We start from the raw sequence: 27368 nt of genomic DNA, 5'->3' as shown, positions 1-27368 counted from the left end.
GATTTAGGTTCAGCAATTACTTGGAGAGGGGTAGATAGATGTAGCCTGGAATGTTGACTGATACATCAAACACTAATGAACTATATGCGTAAAGAGTGCAACAAGTAATACATTGTATGTATAGAACAGTATCAAGCAGAGTTTATTAGTGAAAATAATGGAATTATTGCTTTGTGTTAAGGGACATGAATGACACAGTCATGTCAACTGATACAAGATGCAAAGCCAGGATTGTTTTAAATTTAATTTTTCTCTCAAATGCTATGTACATCATTAGAGTAAGTGCTACTAGTTGAAATTGTTCTGTAATTTGGCCAAATATTTGCTCCAAAATGTTCGTATACTTCCTATAAAGCGGGAATTATGCTTGAATTCCACTGGCAAAAATTAATTTTCCTTCCTGCCAGAGGAAGTGAGGTACTGCAAAGACATCATGAACATCTTATTAAATTTAACAACATTCACATTAAATATACTCAATGGTTTAATTTTCACAAAAAAAAACACATTCCCAGTGGAAATGGAGAGCTCATAGGTAGAGCAAAATAACATCATAGTAAAGATGCCCATAAGAGAACCCAGCACATCTAACAGATCTGTAAGCTATTCGGGTAATTCAATTTTGGCTTCAAACCTTAGTGTAGGGACTTGAGTTTTGGTTTTACAGAACTTAAAACCTTTTGAGGTTAAACTGAGAAAACTTGGGTCTTTACAGGTAAGTTATTAGCTAACAAGAGGATTGATGCAAATATTTAGCACACTAAAAGAGGATGTCATTGGGGTTAACGTCTAGCATATAACTCCTTATTTATCTCATAGCAATAAAAATAACAAAATGTGAGCGCACTGTCATACAACAAGTTCTTGTTTTATAGCACATAGTTCATGGAAGTCAAATATTTGAACATTTTTGATAAGAATGGCCCCAATGCAAAAAGTACTGCTGGATTAATATTTTTTTGTTTAAATTTAAAATTAGGGTAAAATTGAAGAACAGCTCCCCCAAAATTTGTTGGTCGTCTCTTGGTAGACTGTTGACCAATAGTTCATTGACAGACAACCAACAGTTGGCCGACAGATTGAAACCTAACTCTGGCCAACTGTCGGCCAACAGTCAGCTGACACTTTTCTGTCTAAATGGGAAAACGGTCAGCAGACTGTTGACCAGTCATCTGCCGACTGTTGGTGACAGCCGGCAGATTTTTTGGGGAGCTGTTCTTCAATTTTGCCAAAATTAGCCTCACTAACCTTGCTTGAAATAAAGTAATCTTAAAATTTTATTCAAGAACAAGGCTGATGAGGGTGATTTGAATATGAACTGCTGTGGCCATTTTTGCATTAGATCTATAGCACACACAAAAAAGTGTTCAGTTATCTCCAGTAACGTTTCATTTTTTAGCAACTTAGTCCACATAGGTGATAAACATTTATCCTGCACTGTACTCAGCTGAAACTTAAATATCTTGAGGAGATGATCTACTAAGACAACACTAGAATACATCCCATTGACACCCTCAAAGTAATGCATCTAAAAAAACAGTAAAAGTCTTTACAATCCTATACAAAACTCTTAATATGCAATATTAATATTAATATATTTACAGTCATAGCATGACCTGTACATTAAATTTTTATTAGAGTATTTTGAATAATTCCATCTAACAAAAAATAGAATGTTCAGTAAAAATCTTCTTGGCATCTATATTATAAAACTAAGGTCGATGGAACCTGCAAGAAAGGGGATGCGATAAATAACTATAGATATAATTATGATAGAGCTGCAATAGCAATAAAGACAGAAAAGACTTGAAAAATTTTCTGTTTGTTTATCAAGAAAATACAAGGCAGCCTGGCAAGAGAATCATATACATGATCAGAAGTAACTGACGTCTAGTGTTTTTACTAGTACAACCCAAGCCATAAAACCACAAAATAATTACCTTTGTTACTTGTGGCTTCGTTTTCTCACAGCTGATCGAGTTTCTTTTTTGGTTAACACAATAAAATTCCGGAAATTTTTACGTCCATTGTTTCACAGTAATTTTCGGAAGGATATTACACTTAGGGCCTGGTTACATGGCCAGACTGGCTCACAGTGCCAAAAACTTGGTAATTTAGTTAAATACAACATAATAAACTTTTGAGATTGCACAACAACCAAGCAAGCCCAGTTAGCTGGTATCCTGGGTAACCAAGCTGGATATTTTCAATGTCATCAGGCTTGTCAGGCCAGGCTGGCAAACCAAATTCTCTGTATTACCAATATGGCAGCACCAGGCCGGCCCAATTCATGTAAAATCACCTTAAAGTTATCTCAACAAAGAAAGCCAGCCTTGCTCAAGTATTTTCTCAAGAACATCTTAGAAGAAGTAGCTACAAGTCCTTGCTGTGAGTGCAAAAGAAAAACCAAATTTGCCATTTTACCAAAGCAGAAGTATAACTCTACCAACTGTGAACACAATTAATATGGGAACACCCAGAAAATTCAGGACTGGCCAACTTCACTACTCCTGTTAACCAGTGTTGAAAATTAATTGTATAAACGTAATTTTTACATGGGTACGCAAACGAAAACTATAAGACAGTGGAAATGTACCCTTACCTTGTATATTGTTTACTGTCCTCATGAACCTCCATTTCTTTACTTTTAAATTCATTGAGTTCTTTCCTAATGGCAGCCTAGAAAGGACAGATTTATGTCAATAATATAATCAAACATCAGTCCCATAAGTTCTAAGAAAACCTGTTAGCAAAGCAGAACAGCTGAACAAATAATAAATAAAAAAGGATTACCTTGTCTTCTGGTGTTAATCTAGTCCATGGTTTGTCAGCTCTGAAAGAATAAGAAATATTACAAGAAATAAATGGTATGCATGAGAACATCAAAACTCCAGAAAATAAAACCAGATGATGAAAAAAAAAAACACAAGGACAGAATTAGAATATAAGTTTTACAAAATACCATAAAATTCCCTTTTTTGAGGGGCTTATGTACAGAGGGAAATCTGCATTTCAAAATCGATTGGGCTAGCCTTCTTGGAAGGAAATTTAACGTTTTTCTTTGTTTTACTTTGTATTTGAGGCCAATTTCCAAGTACAAGCCCCTGGGGGCTTATATTTGAAGGGGCAATTTACCAGAGGATTTTTTGCGCTATGAGTTTGGGGGGATTATAAAAAGAGGGGCTTATTTTTGGAATTTAACAACTGCATCGCTAAAATGGAGGTTGGGTGCCTTGAGTATCCAGCGGCTTCCACTATTGGCAGCCAGCCCCTACATTGAAATAATGCCCCCATGATTGGCACAACAGTGGAACCCTGCCATGAGCCCCCACATGAAAGGAAAGGTGGAGAAAAAACAACACAGCCTAGGGGGAGGAGGAGGGGGAAATGGCTGAAAGAACCCAGCCCAAAGGAAAAACTGAATGTGCCAATGAATAACATGATTGATTTAGCTAGCTACTGGGCATGTGCATGCCAAAGACTGCTGACCTCAGGCACTTAAGGTGCTCTTAGTTGTTAAATCCTTTAAATTGCATTTAAATGCATTTTATGGTATATCATAATTAAGGAAAGGGGAAATATATTAATGGAAACGTTTCATTTATCTCTAGAACTCGTGGTACACTTCATTTGTTTTATTTCCCCAAGTCTTGAGCAGTCAAGTGCGAATTTTAATATATGAAAATAACTGATCTAGTAATTGACCTATCAGGCCAAATGAAGTGCAGGTCACGTGTGTGAGACGAACCTTGATGATAAAGTAAACATTTAGCTGGAGTCAGATGAATGATGATTTTATTTTTTATACACTAAAAATAATTATATTTAAAGCTCCATCTTTATTGAGGTGTGTTGCATAAGTAGATAGGATAATGACCGAGTTACAAGTCTGAGTTCAGTTGGAGTTGAGTTTGGGTTAAGATTGATTTGATTCTTGTTTTTGCTTTCATTTTTTAGTTTTTACACCCTGTGAAGGCAAATGATGGCAAAGATTCTTGGCACTACACATATCATGCCCGTAAATTCAATTAATTTTTCAATTTTACAAAAGGGAAGGGTGACGAGACAGTCAAATATTCCCTCTCCTTTACATTGGAATCCCGCCACTAAAACCCTGAACCACATTCTGAACACCTGGAACAGGCTATTAATAATGAGCACATTATTTCAATGCTAAAAGAATGTAGGATTACCATCTCTTAATTCCTGTCATCATTTTCCTCAATTTCACCAAGAAGATTGAAAGACTAGAGCTACGCAGAAAGCATTCTCCCAATGCACACTACATTGCCTATAGTTTCAACAATAAATTCTGAAGAAGACTGGAGCACCTCAACAACCTCATGGTCAATCTCGGAAAGACTGTGTTTACAGTAGTTCTACATTTAAAGCCATGTTCGCTCTGTTTTTTGTGCCATCTTGGTTTTTATATTGCCAGTATTGTGAATTATAAAATATATAATTGTGAATTGCAGATTAACAATGAAGGAACTTGATAAAATTGCCAATATACAAGTAAACTGTGAACATGCACTACAAATTTTGGTAGATTTCTTTCCAGTCATTAACAACCATGGGAAAGAGACCAGTTTATAGTTCCTTCTCTTTTTGCACAATGACCCTTACATTCTCTTTTGTCATCAGCTATGAAGAGAGATCAGTTAAAAAGGGACTATACCATTTAAAAAAATTATGTTTGAATAAATTGCTTTTCTAAAGAAGATCATCTTACTTCCACATGAACGTGTGAACAGCACTCTCAAGTATTTAATTGTGCGCACAAAAAGAGTATCATTTCCTAATGCAGGAGCCTGGCTACCCACAGTCGTAAAAAAAGCAACAAAAAAATACAAAAAATATTGGTGACGGTCTGTAAAAAAATGACAATGAGTTCGATCCTCACCTGGAGCTCAGAATTTTTTTAGAGCCTTCTGGTACAAGAATTATCCATCTTCCAAATTACAGTTTAAGAACATGTAAACAGGAACAAAGGCCTCACCTTCTGTCATAGTCATGAACATCAACACATTCAACATAATCATTGAACTTTAGGATCTTTTTCGCCCTCAACTCTTGCACAGTCGGTCGTCTACTCAGCTAATGAAAACAACATTAAAATAAGTATTACTGGACCTAGAGCAAAAAATATTTTACAAGATATTCCTTTCCAAATGGTGAATGTTTAGATGTTTGTCAGCTAATGCCTTTCATCAACAACACATGTGTCACACACCTTTCTTGTTAAAACTCGTTTCTTTTCTTCTTTTTCTTCTTGTGCCTCTTCTTCTGAAGATGCTGTTAAAAATGCAATGTGTTGGTTAAGTTTACAGAGGCCTCATGAACCACAAGGCACGGAGATGAAAGGTAAGGTTAAGTTAACAATTCAACACAAAAGCCTGATGTTACTTGGCAAGTCAAATAAATAAACTGGACAATTTTTTTAAGTCCCTTCATTTCATTTAAAGAATACTGCACGACCCAATGTGAAAAAATTCATTATGCTTGTTGTCCTCATGCACATTAAAATTCAACACCAATTTACAAATATTTTACAATGCTCGATGGTGAAGGATGAATTGTTGAAACCTTCCCGGTCCAGTTAATACAAGGATGAAGGTGAGGCTGCTACTAGCCAATTTCATTGCGCTGAAAAAAAACTTACAACCCTGCCCAAATTGCACTAGAGAACAAAGACCTCAGGTTATTTTGAGAGTGAAGTAAGGTAACAAGCTACAATAGCTAACTAATAAATAAGCCTGCATAGCTTTTCCTAAGATACATCCCTATTAATGTCACATTTTTACTGTTGTCCTTGGAATATCTATTATTCTTCAGTTTGTATAATTTATATTGTTGATCTGTTTCAAACATAACTATACAGTGCTATCTCTGTCCCCAGGTTTCACTTTATGGAACAGACATCAAAAACTAAGTTGCAAAGCCTTACAAAAAATTTAATGGTAAAACAAAAATTAGTCACCCTAAAACTAGAAATAAATGAAAATATCATTTTCTGGTAAATTCTAAACTAAGGTAACAGCATACAAGCCAAACGGCCCACACGGCACACAGCTAGTGCATATCCCTTATTCCCAGTATGAAGTGACTAGAAGTAATGTTACTCCCCCCTGGATGAGATGCTAAGCTTCGTCACAGGGGCAACACCCGCAGGGTTATCTGTGACAACACTTATAACAGGGAAAACAACACCCCATCACAGAGACATAACCTGTCATAGGAACAACACTTGTAACAGGCACAACACCTGTTACAGAGAGAACAACAGTCACACGCTGGGACAACAGGGTCACCTCCAGCAGGTATTTGCCAGTACTCATTTGTACAACTGGGTGAAGAGAGACAAAGTGCCACAAAGTTTCTTGTCTAAGAAAACATTTGCGAGGGCAAGACTTGAACTTCCAGATCCAGAGAACTTTCTAAGTATTAACCGCTCAGCTACTACACCTCCACACAGGCCAGGTTTAAAGAGCAGGTCACATTCCACAGGTCAAGAGTACAGGTCACTGCTCCATCATAATAACCAAACCACACAGCAGGGCTGTCATTGACTTTCGGAGATCATGCATTTTCCCCGGCTACTTTCATAGGAAAATGGAAGAAAGCAGAACCAAAAGAATTCCCTAGCTGTTTGATTCCCTGCCTACTTGTTGTATTTACCAGGCAACTTGAAATCTTAGTGACAGCCCAGATGCAGATTCTCCTCAATCTAATAGAGTATTTTAAGAGATTAGGGCTAGGAGAAACATTTAATACTGTTCATTTATGGTATCAGGGTGACCTGTGCTCTGACCTGTGTAAAAGTGACCTGTATTTTAGACCCACCACATATCCATTTTAAACTACGTAAAATAGGTAATCATTTCCAAATAAAAGTCAAAAGTGATCTTGTCTTACCAAACTAAACAAAGTCACTTTCATGAAACAAAGGGCCAGTTATTTAAACGGAGTTTAGCCAGTGTTTAATAAAACCCCATTCTAAGACGTCTTCAGTTTGCCAAACTCTTTTATGTAAACACCATTATTTTTTTTATTGTGAACAGTTTCACAAAAGCAAATGGTGTTTGTCTTCTTAAAATGACCCACTAAGGAAGAGATCTTAAGGTCCAAAGATAATTCCAAAACTGATGTCTAAGTTAGACTTCATTTACAAATAACTGAACCAAAATGTTTATCTTGTAGAAGAAAAAAGGCCAGCTGAAAAAAGAAAACATGTGCTTACATTTAAGTATATTTCTCTCTCTCAGTTCCTGTGCTGTGGGCCGTGTACTGAGACGCCTAGAAAAGCAAAGAGAATTTAATGTTAATGTCCTCCAAGTCAACAGAAAATTGCTCTATATTGCAGCAACAGTGTCTTTGGTAAAATTTTTCAGAGTACAATAATAATAAGACCATGAATTTTTATTGTAGTCATCTAGGGTTTGATGTAACTACATAGAAACAAAGTCACAAGTTTCCCTTTCGGCCTTTTAAAATAATAACCACAACTTTACATACAGTACAGCAGTGTTAATCTTTCTACCACATTTTAACATAATACACCTCTCAGTTTTGAAGATGAAAAAAGGTGAATAGCTGATGGTCCTGCAAATATCTGAATGGACTAACTGTTTATCAGTAGGATGCCTGAAATGTATGTAATTTCACAGTTGTTTTTGGCGCCAATAAATCTTATAGTAATGACAGACAGTATCATCATTAACACGCACAAGTAGCAAAGCATTCAAGGAATGTCCAACAGAGACAGAAATCCATTAAAATATAATATCAAGACAGTAATAAGGCACTGGCTTAAATCAGCTGAAAGAAAGAAAATAGCATTAAAATTTTCAAAAAACAGACAGACCTCTGGAAAATGAAACTTGTGTCTTGCAAGTAGCTTCATATCAACTTTAGAAAGAAAACACTGTATCTCTAGGTTCATCAACTTACTGTTAATTCATTATAACCTTCTTATGACCAAGGATACAGCACTAACTTATACCTAAACTTAAAATTATACACTCTGGGAAGTTACAGGAGTAAATTTAGCGACATATCAAATAATTTTGCTTAATACTACTTTTTCCACAAAATTAACCATTAAAATTATCCATTAAGAGTTAGTTACTTACAAAAATTGAATACACCTTGAAATGAAACAATATAGTGCTATTTCCAAATTCCAGACCAAATCACAAAGCATACTACAGTTCTCATTTGCTCCGTTGTAAAGAAAGTAGAATGTATATTCTACAGCACATTCTAAGCAGTATACTGTCCTCAACAGAACATGCGACATTCTCAATGCTGATGCAGCAGCATAAGGTAGTCTCTAACTTCACGACCCCAAAAATGGGCACATAACAGTGTTTTAGCAATCATGGCTCTCCAACAGGAAGAATTACATCTACATAGTTACCTACTTCGCATGTATTTTATTAACCATTGAAAACTGTGGTGGTATATTTATTTATTGAATTCATTAAAACAACACCTGGCACTAAATACTAAAAACCATCAAGATACGGAATATTAATTAACTGCATGGATGTCATGAACTACAGATTTTGGTTGTGTTAGCTGTGGTACAACAAAGCACAAAGAAAAACTCCAAATGCATCAATCAAATAACATTGACAAATAAAATATACATTTTAAGATACAAGAAATATGAACAGTAAGTAATACTAATTCCAAAGTATTGAGTACTTCAGTGAATTTATAATGTCACAGCAGGTGCTTCTTGGTGGTACATGAATTAAATACCTGCTATAAAAGCTTCATTGTGGTCAGGAAATATTCTGGAATTTGACTTAAATTATACCCTTGCTCATAAGAGAAGTATATGATAAATTTTGACGGACTTTGAAAAAGATAAACATTTACAATTTAAAGTAACAGGAAGTTTCTGCTGTGAGAGTATGTTCTTTGATTTAATTCATTCACTTAAAATTTTTAAAAACGTCTGCTGAAAAAATTAAGAACACATTTTTGTTTTTAGTAAGAATTAATGGTTGGTTCCCAAGTCGATTCATTGGTTATGTAAGAACTCACCAAATATAGGCCTTAAGCAATTTTACAATAAATTATGTTATAATTTTCCGAAGACCCCTAAGAACCCATCAGACACCCTAAGATTAGGATTAGGAAACCCAGTATAATGACCTAAATGGAACTGATTCACTCACTTTGCTAAGCCTAATCAATAAAGTTCAGTCATTCGGTTGGGGGTCTTACAAGTCTTTGTTTTCAAGACACCCTTAATGTGGGGAAGGTGCCTGAGTAAACTGAGGGAGCCGCAAGCAAGCGTGAAGGTAACCATGACAAGCATGTGAGCGGCAACCACCAGCCACCATCACAATGAGAACCTCAGTAGAAAGTTTTCAGGTACTTAACAAGACCAAAGCAGAGGGAGGAAAGGGCTGGGAGCAAAAAGGCTTTGGCACAAGCACAGACAAAGACAATGTATGCAAAATGACTTGACCTCCAAAGGAGTGCTGTAAAATACTGGGGCCCTGAAAAATCCCTAAGACCGCGCCACAAATGATTAGCAAGGGAGACCGCTGACCAGCATTGTCTCATGTTTAACCTCACCTAAATTAAATTTAGCCACATGTATCAACACACAGTAAAAAGAAGCCTCAGCTTACAGATGCCACAGAAAATTCACTGGCAAGTACAAGGTCAAGATGGTTCAATTTTTGTTAAGTTTTCGCTTTAAGTTGCAGAGGACTAACACAAAGTTGAAGACCATGACAATGGAACAGAAGAACAAAGCCATTATCCAATTAAATAACATATATGTTATCTCTCTCAGATATGGCAGAAATTTCCTGCCATAATTACAGAAGACCAAATCTTAGAATAATAATGACTTTGAAAATTTCCCATGATTTAGTTTCAAATTTAGTCTGTTTCCTTTCGCAACAAAAAAACAAAAACAAAAAAACTCAAAATGGTTTCTGCTGCAATGTTTTTGCACAAATTTCATCACTGAAAAAACTATTAAGTCATAAAAGCGAATATTATGGTTTGTACTTCATGTTAGACATTGTATAATGTTCTGAGTAACACCACTGTTATAATTTGCAGACCTGGTTGATATATTTTTACAGGGGCAGGGGGGAGGGGGGTAATGTGAGTGGAGATTACTCCAAAAGAGACAGTCGGCAGAGTTTGAACCTCCATAGGATGGCTTATGGGGAAAATTATCTTGGATGAACAATACAGGCATGACAGGCATGTCCAGCCTAATAAGTAACAGCATCTGCTTCATTTTGTTGCTCACATAGCCAGTCATATAAGATGCACACACCTAAAGCTAAAACCAGTTTCGTTTCCAAAGCACAAAGTACAAAGTACAAAAGAGGAAGTCTTAACAGTGACAGAAAGGTATCTTAAAATACTTAAGAGCCACAGAAAAGAAAGGCCAACATTGATTACTGATGAGACTGACTAAAACTTAGCAAATGACAACGACCTAGAAATTGCAATTAACTTAGGTATTATGAACAAACCAAAGGTCAGTATTAACACTGGCCCACTAGCAAGTCCCCAATGCAATCCTAAAAGTCTGGAGTACTTGTATTTAAATTCTGACCCTGCTCGTCATTAGAGTTCCAGTAGCTCAGTGGTTAGAGGGTCCGAACTAGAACTCAGAGGGTCGTGAGTTCGATTCTCACCTGGAGCTCGGAAAATTTTTCTGAGCTTTCTGGTGTTTGAAATCTCCTTCTTCTTTAATATATTGATTCAAAATCAGAATTTACTGCCTACACTATGATGTAACTTCTAAAGCACTAAAAGAAGTTTAGAGTGATGTGTGCTTCACATAACAGTTTCAAAATATAAATAGGACAAGAAAAGGTGATTTTATTAATAATAGCAGTCTAATTAGAAAGTGTTTGGCTACCTTATAAGTTTAGTTCCTACTTCATTCTTCCTTTCAAGCTTTTCTTCCTCTGTTTTGGCTGAAATAAAAGTAATTGTAAATCTATTAACCTCCTAAAATACAAAATGTAACTTAGTGGTTCCAATAGGAAGTTAAGTGCTTAGTTAAGTAAGAGGCCTCATGTTTCTTAACAACAAAAAGAAAAATTGCAAATTCCATACATGATATGATATTATCCACTTTGGCTTGTGCATCATAGCCGCTTGTTTTATTAATGTTTGTCCCACCAAAATACTCTTCTTTAATTGATTTACTTAGCAGGACAATAAAATAACAAACATGCTCAGTGCACTTTAACCTTTACAATGCTTTACAAAAAAACCAACCAACCACAATTGAGGCTCATTATGCACCAATCACAAGCAACCATGGTGCCAATAATTAAAGCGGAGCTCTCGAGCACAAAGCGTGTGCAGCAGAGCACCATCGGTAACAAAATGTATGGATGATTGTGTCAGAACTAAGCTCGCTGAGAATGAAAACACAGTGAGAGATAAAAAATCAGAGGAGATGAATTTCATTCGAAGGAAGACATGACAATTTTATGGGGAAATGACAAAATGAGAAATGTTTTAAACTGGCATGAACGTCAGTTGAAAAAAAAATGAACAGGAACACATACACCTTCTTTCCTACAAAACGTGTAACTAGGAAGTTTCACAATGCAGTCGTGCAAAACGGCCTCAAAAAATGTACAAAAAAGTGTGCTGCATGTGCAAAGTTGTTTCTTTGCCGATCAGACCTATTGATTTATTTGGCGTTCTCGATGCCATCACCATTTAGCATTACATGACTTAATTTTTGGCTTTAGCAAACTATAAGTGTACTTACAAGATCTTATCTTTTAACCCTGGCTAAATTTATATATTAGTCCCTCTGAGAAAAACAACACCATTGCCTAATGAAGACTAGCAGTATTTAACGGATATGCAATAAACAAGAGTATTGTACAATACATATCTGCCAAAACCTAGAGTATTGTGAAATTATTCTGAAAATTAAGGCTGGGCAGTTGAAAGACTACCAGTAATTTGCTATTAAAGTAAACCTATGAGGAGCTTTATTTCCTTCATATGCCAACACAAACTTTTTTTAAATTATGTATGACATTTTCATAAGATTGCCAATTAACAATTTTTCACCTCTTTCTGAGCACCACTGAATTAAGCACCCAAATTCCTTGATACAAACTATTAAAAACTGTTTTAATACTGTTCTAAGTTTGCCTTTATGGTAAATATATGTCAAAGGACAAATTCTATTTCAGGTTAATTCTGATTTAACCCAGGTTGATTCTCAGTTTCCTTTGTCTCTTAGTGGTAGGAGACACAGAAATATGAGAATCAACCCAGGTAAAATCATTTTAACCTGGAACCAACAAAAGCTTATAACACTACTGAAACTGTAGGGAATAACACGTTAGCACCAGCGGGATCCATCTGCAAATAAGGTTATGAGTCACCTGCATTCGTGTAAGTTCTTAACCATGTTGACAGGCAAGTAAGATGACCACAAAACCACTAATTAATCCAAATATCTTGAGGTTAAAATACTAAATGGAAAAAACTTAAGACTGAGATCAGAAACCTATCATGATTATTAAACCAACAGAGTTGTCAAAATTTGCTGAATATGTCTTATATACAGAAAGATTGGTCATCAAGAGGAACTCGATTTAAGATTGTCACACTTAACCTTAATGATTAATAAAACCTTGCCGCAATCTGTCTTAAAAGTATATATATACTGTACTAGACTACTAACATTGGAAAAAGCTGGTTATCTGAAAGAGTCTGTCACACACTTACTTAAATCCAGAATCACTGCCTGAGATTGCCCAACTAAAGAGACAACTTGTCGAATAAACAACATACTCCAGAATTGAAGACAGGTCATTAGGCTATCATATTGGATAAAATTTGACATAAATGTAGAAACCGTGTCTGATATCAGACAGATAATTCATGCAATATGACATTATTTTTTAGTTTGTTCAAGACACCAGGTGCAATAAAGAATAGCTGTTTGTTTCTAATTGGAGAGATGGTTAATTGAAACTATCAGCATTAAGACAGGTGTTTTTGAACCACTGTCATATGTTTAAAAAGCTACTATTTTATGCAGAAAGAAAATATCTTTCAGATCATACCTCCCAACTTATACAGAGGGTTTTGAAAATCTTTCTGAACTTATCAGATCACTTATCAAATGCTGTAAAATCAACTGAATGTTAATTAAAATTTGTACCAAAAAAAAGAAATAAACTTGCTGCTTACTTTTAATCAATACTTTAAGCCTATCAGATTAAAGGAATTTAATACAAAAGAAACCCCACAGGATTCATAGACACAATTACTTAACCATTATCAACATCAATCATTACATGACTGCAGATTTCTGGAATTCATCTGTGATTTATTTCTTAACACCTTTGTACCAGTACCACAATAAAGTTAAGTGACCTCCAGTCAAACAGAAATTCTTCCAAAATTTAAGCTGTGTTTTATACAGTGTATAAGCACAAACCTCCCCTAAGCAAAATGTACAATGTTTCAGGTCAGAGGATTTTAACAGCATGAACATAAATGTAATGAAAATATCTTACGCACAGGAAACCTTCAAAGAGCTTTCCAAAAAGAAAATATTTAAAGTTTTAGACATGATGAGTGTAACAGAGAAACTGCCACTACAAATCACATTATGGTGAATCGAAATCAAAGTACTTGATTACTCTTATTATGATGAAAAGCAAAGAAACTCAGTCTTTAAAACAAACACTTTAAATCAAAACAATAAATTGGTAAAAGTAGGAGTTCATCTCTAAACACGTTTGTTAACATGTCTCATTGGTAAAGAAAAAAAAATAAAATTATTGTTATGATCCACTTTCAAAACAAACCTATCAGCAGCTGAAAAGCTTCATAACATGACTTACTTGGAAGTATGTTTCTGGCTTCAAGTTCACTTTGACTTGGTCGGCTTTTAAGCTTTAGAGCTAAACTATCTTTCCTCTTCAGCTTGGAGGCTAGACCTGGAAAACAACATGGATAAAGAGCAATTTATTTGAGTGAATTTCTTGATATATTTTTTTAAATCAAGTTTTCATATGAACAAAGTCAGCGACAAAACAGAATAGAAATTTCACAAACAGAGGAATCCCAGTTTTTTAATTATTTGGAATTTTAAAAAACATGACACTTAAAGAAATTGATAATCTATTGTATACACTCCTGCAAAAATTACTCCACCAGACAAAATTAACTTTTCAACAGACTAAACCTGAATATAAAGTCACCACAAGCACTTAAACAAGGAGGAAAAATTCTGAATTGACAGAATGAAATTACAGGCCTTTACTTCAGTAAATTATCTCTCCTTGTAAATTTGTCTGCTAAACAAAATTTTATTTTGAACTGACCCCCTTTAAGCAGAACTTAAATAATGGACGGGCAGGTATTAGATTGTGGTGGTCTCTTCAAGGACTATGATTTACACAAAGTTACCACTCTGAGCGCAAATATTGCCGGAATGGATGCTCCGTTGCTGAACTATTGGTTGTCAAAATTCGTGATGGAGGTAGCTAAAAAGTTCGGTGAAAGATACCCTCCCAAGACTGTTTATGGTATCATTTGTGTGCTCAAGCATTATTTGGAGGAGAAAAATGGATCCGAAGCTTTGAATCCTCTGGACGCTAGTGACAAAAGGTAATTGACAACTTTTAGACCGCATTGTTCAGAATTTTAAAATGCACTGTTTTGGGAATTGAATTTGGTGTGTTGTTTTTCAAAGGTTTGTCTTGTTCCGATGTTGCTTAGATGCCGAGATGAAGAATGGCGTTCGGGAAGGGCTTCACATTAAGTGCAAGAGGAGGAGAAGGAGTTTGTGAGCGAGCAAGAAGAAGCAACAATCTGGGAGAAGTGAACTAATCAAATGTGTCTTGATTGGTATGTTCATTAAGTATCAAAATACATGCACCTGACTCAAGCTGCAAGCTGATTGGGTCATCATTACATGAATAATTAATGAGTTTGAGAAGACATTGTGGAAATTTGTGACTACTGGGAATTTCTTAACTGTTAATTTGTCTAGTTTCATTTTATTTTTCTTTCAGAAACATAAATGTTGTCCCTCTTTCTTATCAAGTAGTAAAGAATTAAAATTTCTTTGAACAAGTAAATAATTGGACAACATGTACGGCAATCCAAGGATTCGTCCGTTCAATACCCAATTCTGACTGGACATTGTCCATTGACTGGCCATTATTTGAAGCCCTGCCTTTATGTTTTCAGTGACATGATGATCTAACTTATTTTTTCCAGTCATCTTAAGTTACATACCAATAAAAAAGGTATAATAATAATAAGATTTATTCTAAACAAGCTCTCTGTTCAAAATTTCAAATGTCATATGCAAAATCAAATTTATCTAGAAGACTGATTTTTAATTTGCATAATGAATTCACTTAATTTTACCATAGCAATGACCTTCTAAATTCATATTATATAGCACATCAATAGGCCACTGTAGGAAATAACAGAATGTTTATACTGTCATATTTTCAACAACATTTTGGGTAGTGCTTCATCTAAGCCTGAGTGTTGCAGTGTCTTATTTGCTCATCAGATTAAGCCTTGCATTGAAGAGTATTACAGAGTATATTTTGAACTGGCCTATACTGTTGATTACTTAGCAGAGAAACAAAAGGTCAGGTGCAACCAGGTACAAGCAGGGTGCAAAGAAAGTCAGTTTTGAAGCTTGCCATTTGGGCAAGTTGTAGCTAGCACGTACTAGCCCAAAAGTCATTTCAACTAGCCTGAAAAAAATTTTTTGATGAGCATTGGTTACAGTTCTTCTGCGATTCGAATTCCCCCAAAAAACTTCATTTGCCCATCGTTCAAGTTAAGAATAGAAATCACTAGCTCGATAGCAAAATCAACTAGCCCCAGGTTATCAGACACATGACTACTTTCTTTGCACACTGTACAAGTCATATTAAAGCGATATTACCTGTAACAACACCATGTGTTTCCTCTTCTTCATCAGAGCTGGAATAGCTGCTACTATCATGTGTTACACTCCCAGGCCATCTGGTTTCTTCCTCTTGGCCTTCATGTCTGTTACCATCCTTGCCAACACTTTGAACTACCACAAATCTGAAGGATCATGAACGAACAAAGGATCATGATGGAGATCAAATAATCAGCAAATCTGTCCTTGAGTGCAGCTTTGTAATGAAAAGTATCTCTTCTCCAGATATCCATGCAACCAGCTTAAAGAAAAGTATAACCTGACGTGCCTTTGAGATTACTCTCTGTGTGCTTAAAGTTTAAAGTTACTTACCGGTAACTTATTTTGAACATTCAGATGGGGATTTTATATTAGCCTGTGTACAGACAACCCCTCCCCTCAGGAAAAACAAGTACCCAGTCTGGAATATGCACCCACTTCCACCCACAACCCTCCCGCTTCCCGCCAAAACAACTGGGATGTTCTGTTGTGTGAAGTTTATTATGTTATTGAGTAAGGGCTAGAGATCATTGTCTTTTCGTTGTGATTAACTCTTGTTATTCACTTGGTATATTGTGCACCAGCCCTCAACCTAGAATAGTGTCATTTGATTGTTCAATTGGCAGTCTAAAAAGAAGTAGAAAAAAGAAAGTCAACTGTTCAATAATGGAACTCATGATAGTCTACCTGGGATGTTGGGTGTTGGTGGTACAGTGTCTATTATTCTGTGTCTTGAGGATGGTTTTTTCAATTGTTGAACTCTCTCCTGTATTCCGTCGAGCTAAACATCAAGATACAACATTAGAGACTTGATATCAAGAATGCACTCTATTGTCCACAAGGTCTGACAAGACTGTGCTCTAAGAAAATTGAAGGAAGCTTAGTTTCCTGAACCTGCAAAATTTAGGGTGCCCAGCATATGATTTCTATTTTATTCATGTAAGATTTTTTAGTCACCCAGGAACAATAGTTAGGCTTTGCTAGAGCACAGCCTTATCTGAATTTGTTACAAGTACTTTTCCCAACACACACAATGTTTATCAATTTAACATCAAGTTACTTTGTTAAGGTACAATCCATTTTGTTTCTGTTATTTCAGTTTTAGTTCAAGAAAACCACAGTAAGCCAGTAAATCAAGGTTTATGGCATCTACATCTATGCCTTCTCAAGTATTGATCAAAGAAAACAAAAGATAACAGTTCCACATAGAGCGATTTTCGTATGACCTCGAAATGAAAACGTGCTAACAAAACAGGAACAACAAACGAACGGAAATAGAGCGATTTGATTGGTTTATCGAACAGATACAAACGCACGCGGCTTTTGGTTGGTTGAGCGAACGCTCGGGTGAAAAAACTTCACGCCCCAGAACTTTCTAGAAATCAACCGATGCTTCGCTTTGACGTCATACTGCGACGTGACTGGCCAATCGAACAATGCCTTTTCACGTTAGGGTTTTCTTTGGCGGGAAAACGAAGAGGCCATGTTTTGACCTATTCATCCATTGGCTGATGAAACAAATAAGAAACACTTACCGAAACCATTTTTCAAGGTCATACGAAAATCGCTCTATCTACTTGTATAAAGACTAAAGCTTCTGATCATTAAAAACTCAGATGACTGTGCTTTGTGTCTCAACTCTTAGTTGACTGAAACTCTCAAACAATAAAAATTGTTGAAACAATGCAGCAGCTTCTGACTAGCTGTTTGAGCTGATACAGCTTTTGTTTCTTACCTAGCTCCTGTGCTAATTGATCCATCATACTCATTTTGTCCAGCTGTTTCACTGGCAGATCTTTCTTCACTTCACTGCTTGTGAACAGATTTCCTTGCTGTGTTAGAGGCGGCTGTTGCGAAGCATCATTCTCAGGAGAAATCTTATTTGCAGTAGAAGGACCATTACACTGACCATCCATTGCTTCACCATTCTCATTTTCCTTTTCTGAAAAAAAAACAATGCATTTGTCATAGTGTGTTAATAAGCCATTTTACAGTGACAGCTGACAATGACGCTAGAGTTGACCATTTTTTTGACATCAATGACCCTTTCTCCTTTAATATGCAAAACATAATGTTCTCCTTTTAACGGGAAATTTTTTTGCAAAATTTCCATAACAAATGAAAGGAGGTTTGTATTAAAACAAGGCCAATCTTAGTCTCATGTTCGCTTACAGGCTAGGTTACTAAGTTTGCCCAAAACTGTAAAATGGTTTATTATCACTCTGCCTAAAAAAAGAACAGGGCTAAGGGCATAGGACTGGGAACCATGGATTTCCCCTGGCTATTAAAGACACAAATTGCCCCTGATACATTGATACAAAACAAAATGAAAACAGAACCAGTCTGAGAAACACTTTTTTGCTGTTCAAATCCCCTTCTATGAATTTATAAACCTAAGTGTAGTGACATCCCTGCATAAAACATTGTTATTAACTGCAGCTGCAATGAGCTATGAAAATGTTCATTGAGCAGCAATAAATTAGCCTTGTAGACATCTGTAAGTAAAGTAACCTTCACTGACATACAATAATACATAAAAAATTTAAAGCATTCATTGGATAACAAATCTAAATGGAAGGAATTCATAATAATCTAACAGTTTCTTTTTGTTTATTTTCTAGGTTTAACCTATTGAAACCTGTAACAGCCTATGTGTATTCCGATATCCCTTGTACCATGTGTGACATCATCAGTTTTAACAGTCACAGACAACACTTAAATTTAATTAGTGCAGGGTGATGGGATATTTCAATCATAAGAAAATGAGCAAATTAAGTCAAAAACGCCAGAGAAAGCAAACACAAAAAAGCAAGTAAGAATGACTCAAAAATCTTGTCCCACTTTACCACTTCCTTCAAACTATTCCTAAAATCCCAGAAGTTTTCTCAAACAATTTTCCACCAAAATGAAGCCTTTTAAATGCCCAGGAAAAGGAAAAAAAATCTGTAATGAAAGTCAAGGGTTGCTTTCCCTAGAAAGGTCAGTTTAAACTGGTCAAAAACGTTTTCTTAGAGACCAATTTTTTCTCCCCTCACTAAGCAGGTCACTGTATCAACATTTCCAACTGAAGTACAACTTGATTTTTGGTTCTAGCTCTGGTCCAGTATTTAAAGGCATCCAGTTATCAAACACAAACACTGATGAACAAATAGCAGATATAAGAGTTGTTACATTGTACATGTCGCATTTGATTTGATCAGATTAATTTTTTGTAACAGGGTAAGTAACAATTTTCTTTTGTCTACTAGGGCTAGAAGTAGGTTAAATCAAAATTGACCTGTTATAAAAATTTGACCTGTGATATGGTTACCCATTTGGACAGTCACAATCTAAAGATATGAAAAGTCACTTAGTTAAAGATGCAGTGGGTCTGATATTTCAGCATGGGCAATGTTAGGTGTTGTGACCAGTCAACTTATTAATGTTGGCGTACGTGGGGTGGTCATAGACTTTAGCAGGGATTTAGAAATCTTCCAGTTCTTTTGCTGAAGTCAATCATTTTACTCCCCCTGCTTTTGTCTGCGGTAAATGTAGCTTTCGCTGTTTTTGCCCACAACCCCCCAACCTTTCCTCTGGATATTTTTTAGTAACTACAGTGAAACCTCTATTAAGCGGAGCCCCAATAAAGCCGACACCCTCTAGTACGCCGACACTAATCTGGGTCCAGAAATAAACATCTTATATTTCCCTTTAAAATGAACTCCTATTCAGAAGACACCTCTATTAAGCGGACAATTGGCTAACTTCTATTTTTAAAAACCTCTATTAAGAGGACACGGGACTGAATTGACAATAGCAGTATTGGATTACGTCCTTGAAATACGTACTGTAGTCCATTAATAAAGATAAATCAATACATTTAGCTGTCAATAAACTGTAGATTAGACCACTATCGGGTCATATGATTGTCATCCGCAATCAAAGTTCACCTAGAATGCAGGCCAGAATTAAGCAAACCAAAATATATGCGTAATACACTTCTGGAAAAACGAGTCCAAGTGTCAGACCAGATGCGAACATGCATCAGGCTGACACACCAACACGTCTGCTCTGAAATGCATTTAGTGCACATTTAGACTCATTAGTATGTATAAGCTATCTCTTTGTTTACAGGTGTAAATGTTTCACCGACAAGCAAGAAACTGCCGGATCGGCACACGCTAAAAATATTTTACATGCAACATGCGACACAGAACTTACAACCGATTCCCACTGAAACATATCTCCGAAGTATTCTAGCAAAATAATGTACATACATTTAAACTACAAATACGTTACACTTTAATTACATTGGAGATAAGACAATTTTGCATTTAATTCTTTACTTATCATACAGCAATAATCATTTCGCAAATTGTGAACTCACTGACAACAAACACAAGAGACGCCAAAGAAAACACCCGTAACACAAGAATCTTCCCATTTAGCTATTTGAATGTGGAGTAGATGGTCATGAATTTGAGTTAAAATTTCCAGCTCTCAAAAGAAACGGAATGTGTGACATTTTCTTTTCTTCTTTTAGCGGGACTGCAGTCCACATCAGAGAAATCACAATCGATATCAAAAGCCAAAGACAAGATCTTCCTTGTTGACGTTGAGACTATAGTTAGTAGATTGCTATGTGCATCGATGAAGCTTTTGTCATGAAATGAAGTCTTTAAAACTAAAAAGGATTGCTGGCACGTTTGAATACAAACTTTCAAGACCCAACAGATCTGGAGATGTTACAAATATTATAGTCCTCCACACCGCATTACTAGGGCTTGTCGTCTGGCCGACGCAGCGAGTGCTTGAAAATTGAGAGGGATATTAACTTTAGCTTGCCCTTGTAGAGAACCGAGCAAAAATTTTCATTTGCAACGCCACAATGACAAGCAATGGACATTATTTATCCGAGTCTTGGCGGCGCACACTTGAAGACAAAAATTTTTCCTTTCTTGTTGTTGCTGTCAATGTTTTTAGAGACATCAATGAAACTTCAACTGAAGAGGCGTGTTTACTATATTTCAGGTTTTCACGTAAATTCTCAAAAAATTTTTGAGAAGCTCCAAAATATTAAACTTCCAGCACTACCACTATGAAAATAGCGTTAATTTTAGAACATACCAGCAGTGACACGTGATAATCGTGCGTGCTCTACAGCCTGGGTTGACAGTGCAGTGAGAGATTACTCTTTCACTGGGAAGATAAAACAGAGACCTTTTGATTTAAAAATTAAACATCGAGTCTATGATAAAAAGTTCTAACACAAATTTAAGATCCTGACCGACTTTAGACTGCTTGCAGTCCGCCTTTTCTCTTAAAATCCGTCTAGTTCCTGATCTATATAGACGAAACGAGAAAAGACAGACTGCTGACTCTTTTGTAGTAAACAAACCCTCCGTCAGCCCAGAAACGGAGTAACCGCAATTGCTGATTGGTCAACTGCACAACTGTTGACAGATCATTGACTGGTCTGTGGTGAGATTGCAAGCAATAAAAATAGTCACGCGTCACAAGCAACTGCAAACAATAGCGAACCAAGCAGTAATCTCAGTAATAAAACTTTTAAGGATATCTTACAGAAGGAAACTGCTGTAAATTTCCTCAAGGGAAACGAATTCGAGGCAATCTTACCGGATTTAAAGAAAGTGTAATATTTTCAGTTGTTTATATTCTATTTATGAATCGTTTCAAGTTACTCGGGTTTAATTATTGATTAATCAAATCACCTTGACAGCTTCGTTGTCCCCAGACAGAACAAAGGAGTCAGCAGTCTCTTATTTTTTCTTCTCGGGCTTACGCCCTCGTTTCTCGCGGCAAGCGGCTTCACCGCTCGTGCGCTTAGGTTTTACCTGCAGTAACTTTGCAAAGAAAAATAAGAGACTGCTCGCAGTCTAGACCGACTTTAGTGAGAGATGAAACCATCTACATTGTCTCTACGTCAGCAAGTTTATGTTAAGATCTCGAGCATCGCAGGCTGAACATTCTTTACGGCCATTTGTTTACATTTCAGCAAAGCTTACAATTACCTTGTATTTTTGTTTTCCGGGTTACACAAGGAAAGAAGGATCCAAAATATGAGGATGAGCAAACCTTAAACTACACTTTTACATGAAGCAAAAGGGATTTCTGATATCGATTCATTAATTGGTTAGCTAGCTATATAAATATTTTCAGTTGTTTATTTTAGCGTGAAATGCGTACTCTCTTGATCGTACGTGTATGCAAATTTATTTCATATCAATTTTTGTCATTGGTAAATGCAGGCTAACTTAAAAAAGAGTAAGCAACCAGTATTCTGTATCATGCAACAAAGACATTCATTCGTCATCAGGTAAGTAGTTCTTATTTACTTGCCAGCATTAAGCGAGCAATAATAAATTGATATTCTCATACGTCCATTTCTTTAACACCAATTTCGTCGTTGTTTAATAAAATGTAGGCTCTTATTTTCAAGTTTCTAAAAACAGCTGGTGTTCCTCTGGTGTGTTAATGCATAATATAAAGCGGAAACCACGTCACAGAATTTATTTCGATGTATGTCCTTTGAGCACTTAATTAAACAAGGAATTATTGAGCTACCTCAAACCTGAGAATTTGTTTTGTTTATCATAACAATGCCACATGAAGCAAAGCTGTTATAGTGCATAACAAAAGACAAAATTTCCTGCCTGACGTGTTCATCTGACTTATGTGCACGTCAGCGCTGATGCGTTGATGCGTCCAAGCTGACATGTTTATGTATCTGCATCGCATCTGCGTTGTTCGCTTAATTCTGGCCTGCACTGTAAACGTCTTGCACAAAGTACAGCACAGTTTTCTTAGGTTCTTTAACAACATGGAACTTTATCAGAGTACAGTGTAACTGTTGAATGTTAATCATTGACAAACATTGTCCAGTTTTTACAAACCTCTATTAAGCAGACACTTGGGAAGGTCCCAAAGGTGTCCACTTAATAGAGTCAATGTATTCAACATTTCTTAGTGTGATGGTGTCTAGTGGGTGTTGCTAACAGGGTTGTCATGGTCACCTTGCAGGCTCAATTGCAGCTCCTTTCAGTTTCACCTTCAGCCCACAGCCATCTATTGTTGATGGGTTTAAACATTAATAACTAAATTATCAAAAAATTTAGAACTTCTCACACGAGTCTTAATCATCTTAAAGAATATTACCTTCACTTGTCACGGGAAGAATTCCTTTTCTAATCAACACCTCTTTGTTTGTACGCATAGACAGTTTTCTCTCCAGATCTGTAAAGAAACAATAGGGATAAAAAACATAATTAACAGCAGTGGGAGGAAAACTTAATCAAAAAACAACAACAATGCTAATTCTTAATACTCAAAAAGAGATTGGTAGACAGGCCTAATCTTTAGGCAGCAAAACCAAGAAATGATTGTTTGTACATGATTTCAGTCTAGTAAATTTGAAACTTTTCCTCTTCAGTGCACCTTGACTATGGCTTATACGACATATGGGTGAAAAGCTTTCGAATAATTTTATTACTCATCTTTTGAATAAAACTATGATTGTTGTCATTTAGGTCCAGTCCCTCTGAACAATAACAGGAAAAGTAACTTAATAAATTAATACGTTCAAACATCCAAATCCATTTTTGCTTAGGCTGAACTTTATAACAGTGTTAACCAGAAATATTATACATTATTATTCATTCCAAATATTTTTTCATTTCTGATTGGCTAAAATCACACACATAATTCATGATAACCAGCTACTGTTGACTAAATCTGGAAGAATTTTGTCATGTTGAACTGGTGACGTCAAAAGAGCAGCAAAGTTGCAGATTATTGAACCGTTAACTGAGAAGACCTGGGGATGAGTGAATTGTTTTCAAAGTGAGTAATAGCGAAACTTTTTACTCGTTTCAAGGCGAACTATTGTCTAAGACGATAGCAAGAACAGCAAGAAGACAAAGCAAAGAACGACATCTGCTATTTGGAGTATATTTGCAGACCTTAAGAGCCCTTTATCTCCTAAAATTCCCGACAAAGATGCACTATAAGTGTGAACTTAACATAGATCGATGGAGGTAAGAATGTTTTAGCTTGTTTTTAAACTTGAACTATTTTGAATGAACAATAAAGTAATTATTGAATTCTGCATTTGTAGGATATGTAGAATTCTGCAGATCTCAGAGAGTGTTATCCACCTCACTCTGCAGAATTCTTGATATCCTACTTAGCTTCAGTCAATAATGTCTACATAATAAGCAACCAGGAATATTAAGTTTTCCAAGTTCAAGGAAGGGGAGGTCACATTGTCTTGGTTTAAAAGAACAAAACCTGTAACAATAAATAGGAAAACATGACATACAGACTAACCAATCAAAAGCAAGAGAAAAAAAGCAATTTTGTGGCTCAAACTCAATTTGTGCAGCTTATGCATAACACAAACTTTTTACTACATACAACAATGACTTTACATTAATGTTCTCATTCTGTAAGTTGCGACTATGCAACTTACAACCTGTAACCTGCAATTTACATCCTCCGTAGACAATGACAGGATTGGTTGGTTTTTTTTCAATGGGGGCACATAATTAACATTTTTAGCCTAAAGGAGCTACCAGTGTTTGAAGCTGAAAACTAATTTGAGCATTATTGTACGCAGTATCCAAAAATCTCCTGCCAAAAGAAAAAATTCTGGCAACAGGTGGAATGTGAGAAATTTACCACAAAATTTCTTTGAACAAGCAAGGTTCTTTATTGGAATACTGTAAAAGGATAGTTCAGATAAAGCAAAATAAACTTCAGTCCTCCTTTTGCTTGCTGTCTCTGACCTTATTATTTATCAAAAATTTTGGTGGCGTGCATATATCTGTTATTTCATAGCACTGTTTCTTCAAGAAAGAAATGTCTTTTGCTCACAATAATGAAAAAATGAGATACAAATCACATAATCCCATGAGTACTAAGTTTCAACATAATCCTGTTATTTTTGAATGATTTCATGTAAAAATCCAATAAAGCTCCAGACAAGGCAATAATTGATATCTCTAGTAGATCTCTAGAAGAGATCTATCCAAATGATTAGCTATCTGTTAAGTTCAATCCAATGGATCATGATTTGCACACATCAAAATAGTTCTTTAAAGTAGTTGCTTGGAGACAGAGAGCTCCACCAGAAAAATGGACAATGCAACAACAAATAATGTCAAAATATTTCTTGGCAGAAATAAATAGCATTAAGACCAAGACAACTGAGAAAATTTTTCGAATCAAACTTTCAATAATCTAGAACAAGACAACTGGGATTAAAAAGAATTAGCAGTCTTAGTATCGTGTAGTGGTGACCTAACAGATATATCATTGACCTCTAACTATATCAAGATTCTTTCAAAACAACAAGTATTCAAGACGCTTTGATTCTGCGCGATTAATTAATCCATAGGCATGAGTATAAACACAACCAGGACCAAGCAGTTGGAATCTACGATCGAAAAGGCTACGACTTCTTAAAATTTCATATTATTGCTGGTAATCAATCACCTATCGAAACAGGATTCATACAAACTTGTTCTCAGATATTTAACTTCGATAAAATAAATGTGTGATTTTCCTGATGAATTTGAAATTATCATACAAGAATAAATCTTTTGCGGTTGATATTTCAAAATTTAACACCCCAGGATGCAAACCGTCCAGGGTAAGATTACTTCGAAACCGTGCACAACAGGAGTTCGAGGGAAAATTTCTTTCACTGGTCAGCTTCAGCGTTCATCGTACCAAATGGACACTTTCAATTTGTGAATTCGTTCTCATAAATATTACGCGCCTTTGCGCTTTGCCCGGAATTTAATACACGAAATTTCTAAAACATTTTCTTCGTCTGAGGTACTCTGCTGACGAGCGTGGAAATGTATGTCAAACATAAATATTTGTACGTTACCCACGTAAATGCAAAAAACCAGAGGAGATGTAAGGAAACGAAGACAAGCCCGCTTCCTTGGACACTTAAACTTAATAATTAACAACGCCTTTGTATCTTTTATAAGCAAGCAAGCAATCCAATATGAATTGGATCAAGTCCTGTTGAAGTCTTGAGTTATTATAAGCTTAAGCTTATTCCCATGAAGACGAAATTAACGTTTTCTAAATTTTCATCAGCGAGCAGTGCATTACACTTAATCAATTTCTGTCATCCGTGAGAATCAACCAACAAAGAAGGAACTGAAATGACTATCTCTTACTTTGCGAGGTTGAAATAAACTTCTGGCTTTTCTTTCTCTTTCGCCATTTCCACGGACGAAATAATCTGCTGATACTAAAAGCTAGTTTGTTGCGTCGTTCTGGAGGAGGTGTAGCCGGGCTTGAGCGGGCACCATGAACGTTAGGACTATCAACTTCCGCAGCATTTAAAAAGGTTGGCGCCCTTCTTGTGGGCACAGTATTGCCTCCATTCATTACAATTGTTCTTTCTGGTCGACCTGGATCACTATTCGAACGTTCTCGCGGAGAACTTAAGTTGCCAGACGGCGAAGTACGACCACCTTCCACATTTTCACCACACTCCATATTTTGACCTGAAATCACTGATTCGTTTTAGACCCATGCCCACGCGTCCATCACTATTGGAACGCCTGGTGATATTAAACGTTCGTTTCGTCGCTGAGCGGAGAAAATCCACTCGTGTTATTTTTAAAATCCTTTTTTCGGGTCTATCGTCCTTTATTATTTAGAGATACTAGGTCCTTCCTTTGACTTGATTTTCAACTGCTAGGTTAGAGCCTTCTTCCTCGTGAACGGAAATGGATGAGACCACACCTACAAGTGACTCCTTTCCGGTTGGTCTCAAACGCAGTCAAATAAGAAAACTGTCGGAGCACGATTTTGCTCTTTATTTATTTATTGCCTTCGAGTTTCTCTCGTCTGTAATTTTTTGTTCTTCATTTTGATTTTTATTTGATTTTGTTATTTTGTTGGTTTGTTTTTTTTCCACAATTGCACGCATTATTTTTGGGGGGATAGGGGAATTATCGGATCTTTAGAAAGTAAACTATACACAGTCAATAAGGTTCCTTACACAGCTTACACCGTGTATCCTGCTCCTTCAAACCCTGAAATTAATACGGATGTCATGTCCTTATATCCAGTTTTACATACATCATCACAACGTGCCGCTTCCCGAAATTAATTTTCTCAAATTAGTTAAAAAAGGAATGATTCTCATCTATTTTAATTCCAAAAACAACAATAACCTGCTAGTATCGCCACTATATTCGAAACTACGTAAGAAATATTCAGATCTCATCAGATTTTTGCGACATTATTTGCACGAATGGCATTCTTTCAATATTTATGGCTCAAGCGCGAATGTCGCACACATTACTGAAAAAATGCAATGCGATCACTCCTTTTCTGGAAATGGATTCAGATGACTAAAATTTACGTCAGCCTTAGGGCTTGTGAA

The 27368-nt window shown here is 36.1% G+C and overlaps 1 protein-coding gene across 1 annotated transcript; it reads right to left on the bottom strand.

Moving 5' to 3' along the window:
* Positions 1–226: 226 nt before the first annotated feature.
* On the bottom strand, positions 227–26620 carry LOC140952278 (phosphatase and actin regulator 1-like). Its single transcript, XM_073401709.1, has 13 exons — positions 26149–26620; positions 23111–23188; positions 17691–17897; positions 16643–16736; positions 15956–16101; positions 13884–13979; positions 10910–10967; positions 7241–7296; positions 5234–5295; positions 5000–5097; positions 2794–2833; positions 2603–2679; positions 227–1728 (listed from the first exon to the last, which is right to left on the bottom strand). Exons 1-13 carry the CDS (start codon positions 26471–26473, stop codon positions 1713–1715), a joined length of 1353 nt encoding a protein of 450 aa, XP_073257810.1. The 5' UTR covers positions 26474–26620; the 3' UTR covers positions 227–1712.
* Between the last annotated feature and the right edge of the window lie 748 nt (positions 26621–27368).

This window comes from Porites lutea, chromosome 11 (genome assembly GCF_958299795.1).
Source record: "Porites lutea chromosome 11, jaPorLute2.1, whole genome shotgun sequence".
In the NCBI taxonomy this organism is placed as follows: Eukaryota; Metazoa; Cnidaria; class Anthozoa; order Scleractinia; family Poritidae; genus Porites; species Porites lutea.
Note: the sequence above shows the minus strand (reverse complement) of the source record. Positions and strands in the feature narration are given on the sequence as shown.

Coding starts and splice junctions, on each gene's coding strand:
- LOC140952278 (XM_073401709.1), bottom strand. CDS start 26,473: ATGGAGTGTGGTGAAAATGTGGAAGGTGGTCGTACTTCGCCGTCTGGC. Junction 16,102..16,642: donor ACCAACACCCAACATCCCAG/GTAGACTATCAT, acceptor ATGATCCTTCAG/ATTTGTGGTAGTTCAAAGTG. Junction 2,834..4,999: donor GTTCATGACTATGACAGAAG/GTGAGGCCTTTG, acceptor TTATTCTTTCAG/AGCTGACAAACCATGGACTA.